At 56.8% G+C, this 6,000-nt stretch overlaps 1 protein-coding gene across 5 annotated transcripts in view; it reads left to right on the top strand.

The window, feature by feature from the left end:
* The first annotated feature begins 566 nt into the window (after window positions 1–566).
* CARD14 (caspase recruitment domain family member 14) overlaps window positions 567–6,000 on the top strand; it is a 28,253-nt gene continuing 22,819 nt past the window's right edge. For 3 of the 5 annotated variants that reach the window (XM_038546370.1, XM_038546371.1, XM_038546368.1), the window contains exons 1-3: window positions 572–783; window positions 2,898–3,208; window positions 5,677–5,906. In XM_038546370.1, the coding sequence (XP_038402298.1) occupies window positions 5,696–5,906 (211 nt within the window). In that variant the 5' untranslated portion in view covers window positions 572–783; window positions 2,898–3,208; window positions 5,677–5,695. Of the gene's footprint in view, window positions 784–2,897; window positions 3,209–4,980; window positions 5,907–6,000 lie in introns of those variants that run through there. The other 2 variants (XM_038546372.1, XM_038546369.1) reach the window with 2 other exon arrangements.

The following is a 6,000-nucleotide window of genomic DNA, read 5'->3' as shown; positions in this document are numbered from 1 at the left end:
GGCTGGAGTGTGCCTGGGGCTTTCAAAGGCTTTGAAGCAGCCCCTGTGTGGGGGGCAGATAAATGGATATGATCTCAGCAAGTATGAGATAAGAAAGACCCTGTGGGTCTTGGTGAGGACATGAGGACATGTAGACAGAAGGGAATGACATGCCCTGGCTCATCCGGGAACAGTATGGCCCTGCCTGCCCCTGTGGGGGGTCGGGGGTGGTTGCAGGCGGCTGGGAGGTCGTTGCAGAGGGTGGGACACACTGGTGCAAGGGGTAGGAGGGACGAGATTCTGGTTAGGTCTAAACACAGAAGACCAAGACTTTTGTCTCACCCCAAATAGTAGTTATCGAATGCTGACTTTAGGGGGATCCACCAGAATTGCTTAGCTCTCTCCGCAGTTGATGGCGAGAACCAGCGAAGGGCTCCAGGTTCATCCTGGCCTTCCTAGGATCTTTCCGAGGGATTTACCATAAACGAGGCCGAGCGCTCACGGAGAAGATTCCCTGCACCCCGCGATTCTCCGTCATCCTCTCGGTCACCGCCTCCGGAGGTTTCCCAAGGTGCTGACAAAAGCCAACCGTCTCCACATGTGTCCTCCCTGCCGCGAGAAGGTGTTGGCGCCCCAGCGATCCGCAGAGACCCAAGGCAAGTGCGGGCGCGGGCAGGGCCCAGAAGGACGGACCTGCCAAACCTGCTCCTCTCGTCGGCTGCTGAGCCAGAGGGAGTCTCAGGTCAGCCAAGCTCCTCCGCGACAAGGAAGGCCAATGGCATGGCGACGTCCCGGGGAGAGCAGGTCAGCGCCGGGGGAGGGAGGAAGGCCGGGATGGGGCCCGGGAGCCGTCCTCGGGGGATGAGAGGCTGTGGCCTGGGAAGGAGCCGAGGGGCTTGCTTTATGGAAGCGGAGGAGCCAGCTCGTCCCGTTGGGCTCGGTTAGGGGACAGGTTAGAGGACCGAAGGCTCTCTGGCTGCTGAGTGTCACCCTGGGTGTGCGGGCGTGATGGATGAAAGAACACTCTCACCTTACCTCTATGTGGTGGCCCCAGATGCAAGCAGGGAAAGGGGGTTCCTAAGCCCAGCTGCCTCTACCTACTGGTGGTCAGGACACAGAGACATTTAGGGGGGAGCAGAGGTGAGGGCCCTTAGCTGAGGGGTGCAGGAAAGCGCCTGCTTTGCTTGGTGACCACCCGCCTCACCTGTCGTGTTTATTAGATTTATACTGATTTCCCTAAGCCTTCCTAAGCTCATCCCCTCCCGTTCTGGAATCCTGTGTGTTGCACAGGTGCGTATGGGCACGTGTGTGTGTCTGTGTATGTGTGTGCTCGAGGGTGTATACGCTTTCTCCTTCTCTCCATTACACATAAGGCAAGACTGAGCTCTGAGCTACGAGGAGGCATGGGGCATCCTGCAGGAGGACCCCCAATCTCAGAAGCTCAGGCCTCATACAACCTTGGGTTCTCTCTGGGATTGCAGCAGGGTTAGAGAAGACTTTTACATGATTTAAAATATCCTGACGGATTTCTGGGGTACATTTTCTTTACTGTTAGGACTAACCCCTGTGTAAATCAGAAGGGAGCTGCAAAGACACCCCCTCATGTTGCATTGCCGTTTGGGGTTTCGTTATAAGCTGCTTCACTGCATGAAGCGTGGTCCCAAGTGGCTGCTACCCGGCTACACCCGCTTCCACCCGACCCCAGTGTGGCCAGGGGTCCCAGGAACCCACGGCAGTTGGTTGGGGTTTAGAGAGTCCTGGAGAGACCTCTGTCTTCAGCTGCCCCAGTGGGGCCGCAGGTAGCGTGAACTGGCCCTGATTCTCCGTGTTCACGCTGATGGGAGCGGGCGTCTATGAAAACCCAAGTGCCACCAGGCCTTCCGTGGGGGTCCTGAGGACTCCGGGGCCAGATCTGAAATTAAACAGACCCAGTGCCCCCGCCCCCACACATGAGGAGCTCAGCCTGGGGTCCCCGCTTTCTTCTGTCCCCAGAGGGCCCAGCCCACCTCTGCTGAGCGTTCTTCAGTGGGAGTCGTAGGAGTGCCGGGTGCTTTCTTTCACCCCAGCAGACTTCCCCCGAGTTTTTTTTCTCCTGAGGCGAGCAATTCGTGGGGGAAAGTCCTGGAGACCGTTTCCCTGGTTCCATCACGGGGGCTGCAGGAGTCACAGGGTCCCTCATCCCTCGCACCACCCCGTCAGTCTCAGGGCTCACCTGCCATCTTTCAAAGGGTCAGCAAAAAGTGTTTACTTTCCACCTTCTACCATTCAGACTGATTTTATATGCTGACTCTGCCCCAGAGTCGGAGCTGGACGTGGGGAGAGGCAGCTGCACTCATGCAGAGTGTCCCCGATGTCATCAAAGACAGCTGCACGCACATGGGGGTTGCTCCTGGGGGCGCCGGGCAGCCGAGGGGAGCACGGATGCTGGAATGAGCAAGCATAGGGGACAGAGGGGAGGAGGCCGCCAGGGAACGTCCGGGGCAGAGACGGAGCTTGGCTGGGGCACCCGACGGCCAGGGCACCTGCGGGCTCAGCCTGGACTTAAAGGAAGGCACGAAGAATGGGGCGCTGGTGTCCCATGGGCCGAGGGTGGCCGGTGCTGGCCTCAGGGGGACAGGCCAGCTACTCAGGACACCTCCCTACCACCCAGCCTCCTCTGCATCCTGGTGGGGAACAGGGCCACAGGGAAGCAGGGGGTAGTTACTGGCAGCTCTGGGAACTTTTTATTAAAAAAAAAAAAAAAAAAAAAAACCAAGTTTTTAAAAATATGATTCATGTGCCACACAATTCACCCATTTAGAGGGTGCAATTTATGGCTTTTAGGACATTCGCAGATATGAGCAACCATCACCACCGTCTCAGAGGGGCCACGACACAGGGGGAGCGGTCCCACGGTTCACACCCTGGTTTCCTTCTAGGAACCCACTTCCAGGCCCCAAGGAAGTATCTACAGTTACTGAACAAACCTCAGAGGTCAAAGATCTGTCAAGTTATTTCCTGGATGAGAGCTCGCCTTTTTCCCCCTCCTCCTTGCATTAGTCTTCGGTGCCTGAGCTTTGAATCGTGGAGCAAGTCACGGGGCTTGAGGAAGCAGACAGCCCGCGGCAGCCCAGGTTTGGAGGGCTAGGGCCCCCTCCCGCCCCTGCCCCGTCCTACCTGGCCACGGAGGGACACCATACCCCAGCCCACCGTGAGGGGCGCCCGTGGAAGCCAGCGTGAGCATCTCTGGGTGAGCACTCGCTGCAGCCTGGGCTCCTCGTGGGGATCGTGGGGGGCCGTTCCCGTGTCACGAGGACCTCTGGCCACTCTTTTCCACTTCTCTTACTTGACGAGGCTGGTTAGCTCTGGCTTTCCAGCGTTTTTAGCGCACAGACCTCTTCGGGAGGCACTTGACTCCACCTGGTCCGGCTTGTTATTCCAAATGAAAAGAACCAAATCACAGGGATGCAGGTGTCTGAGAGGAAGGCCCCCCGTCTACGCCCAAGGTCATCACTGCTGCACTGGCAATGACGGGGAAAAAGTGGAAGGGACCTAATGCTGGCCCACAGGCCGCTGTGCTTTGCTCATATCATTGAATCCAGCCATAGGTAAACAAAGGAAGGAGTATGTGTCAGGTGCACGCACCCACCTGCCAGACCTCAGGGACGCGGAGCTGGAGCCGCAAGCTAGCAGCATGCCCAGTCTGACACTGTTACAGAAGGTTAGAGTCAACAGTAAAGATACTGTTTATGTACAGTCGCTCTTTGCACAAAAGAATCCGGTAAAAGTGGGTGCCTATTTGTAGACACGTACAGGTGTAGGTCGTGGCCTGGCATGGTCCTCCGGGCACAGACAGATGCCAGGCTGCAGCCAGAGGGACCGGGGTGACTCCTCAGTGAGGAACCTGAGGTGCCCACTGCTGCTTCTGCGTGACCGGTGCATGGGTATGTTGTGCGCCTGCGGGACTTTTTAAATAGGCTCGAACTAGGGGCTCCTGGGTGGCTCAGACTGGAGAATCTGACTCTTGATTTCAGCTCAGGTCATGATCTCAGGGTTGTGAGATTGAGCCCGGCGTCAGGCTCTGCACCGACTCTTGCTCTCTAAAAAACAACAGGGCAGCCCGGAAGGCTCAGCGGTTTAGCGCCGCCTTCAGCCCAGGGCCTGATCCTGGAGACCCGGGATCGAGTCCCACGTCGGGCTCCCTGCAGGGAGCCTGCTTCTTCCTCTGCTTGTGTCTCTGCCTCTCTCTCTGTGTCTCTCATAAATAAATAAATAAAATCTTTTAAAAAAATGAAACAAAAAAATAAAAAACAATGACAAAATATATGCTTGAACCAGTCCAGGATTTATAAGCATTTTAGGATGATTTAGATGGATTAATGGTCTAGTGACCTTGTGCCAGGGCCAGGAGGGAGGAAAGAGACTTAGGCAGGGACACAGCTATGGGGGTGGCTCATTGCAGAGCCGAGGGTGCCCAGGGCATGTTCCGCGGGTGAGATGCTGGGTGGTGCCCTCCAAGGTCTTCCCAACAGAGGATTAGGCACCGTCAACACCCCTTCCCCCAGGGCCCCTGTTCAGGTACTTTAAGGGTGAGCAGCTTCACGATCTCTACCTAGACAGACTGAGAGCTTGTGACCCTAGCCAGGGAGTTTGCCCAGACCCAGTGCAGCTGAGCCCCTTCAGACACCTGCCCATCTTTCATCCACACCCCTGCCGGCCAAGAGCTGGTGCGCTTTACGACTTACTGAGTCCTTGGTTTTATTTATTTTATTTTATTTTTTTAAATTTTATTTATTCCTGAGAGACACAAAGAGAGAGGCAGAGACACAGGCAGAGGGAGAAGCAGCCTCCCTGCGGGGAACCCGATGCAAGACTCGATCCCAGGACCCGGGGTCACACCCTGAGCCGAAGGCAGGCACTCAACCACTGAGCCCCCCGGGCATCCCTGTTTTAGTTTAAAAATGCTTTGGAATATTCCTTTCCAAGGGGTCATTCCCTAGCACATATCCTGAGTGTCTCAGGACAAGTGTCCTGATTTTTCACACCAAGGGAAAGCGGTGTGTTTTCTTCTTTCCCTCAGCCCTACTTCCCAGCTGATCGCCCCCAACCCCCTCACTGGGACTGTAGGTGCCTCCTCGGGTTGCTGGGGTGCCAGATGGGGCCTCCAAACCCTCCCATTTATTCCAGGACAGTGTCCCTCGACCTTCTGCCATCCTCGTCCCTAAGGAGCCTTGGGAGACATCTCCCTCCCTGTGCTCCCGCGAGATACCATCACAGGTGTACTGAACATCTGTTTATGCACAATTGTGCTTTGCACATATAAGAATTTTCACCCAAGAACCAGTTTTCGACCCTTGGGGGCTCTATCGCCCCCGTGGAGAATGCATGTTCTAGATCAATCTTGTAAACCAGCTTCCCGGTGAGGGCAGTTCCCTGCGCTTTAAAGGCAAATGCAGGGTCTTCCTGAAACCAAAAGAAACCAGTTCTGCTCTTCTCCAGATAGACGAGGAATTGATTTGAAATCATCCATAAGGATGGATCCTCAATAATCACCACCGGCCCCCCTGTCCCGATCATGGGGCACCAGGGCCAGGGTGAGCTCACCATCCTCTCCAGATGGCTCGTTTCCTCCCTGCCCCAATGACCTGGGGAAAGGGGGTTTGATTGGAAAGGCCTCCACGTGTTCCAGCCTCTGTGGCCACCACCCTTCCCTCCCAGCGTCCCGGGGCACCCAGCCATGGCGGCACTACACCGCACCGAGTCCACACTGACGGCCCTGGACGAGGAGACGCTGTGGGAGATGATGGAGAGCCACCGCCACAAGATCGTGCGCAGCATCTGCCCCAGTCGCCTCACCCCCTACCTGCGCCAGGCGAAGGTGCTGGACCAGCTGGACGAGGAGGAGGTGCTGCACAGCCCCACGTTCACCAACACCGTCATGCGAGTCGGTGAGGACCCCCGGCCCACGCCACTGGCCTCAGGCCTGCCGGGCCAGCTCAGCCTCCTGCCACGCCAGCTCCACACAGGCTGTGCTGCACGAAG

Source organism: Canis lupus, chromosome 9, assembly GCF_011100685.1.
Source record: "Canis lupus familiaris isolate Mischka breed German Shepherd chromosome 9, alternate assembly UU_Cfam_GSD_1.0, whole genome shotgun sequence".
NCBI classification, from domain to species: Eukaryota; Metazoa; Chordata; class Mammalia; order Carnivora; family Canidae; genus Canis; species Canis lupus.
This window is presented reverse-complemented; position numbering and strand designations above follow the sequence as displayed.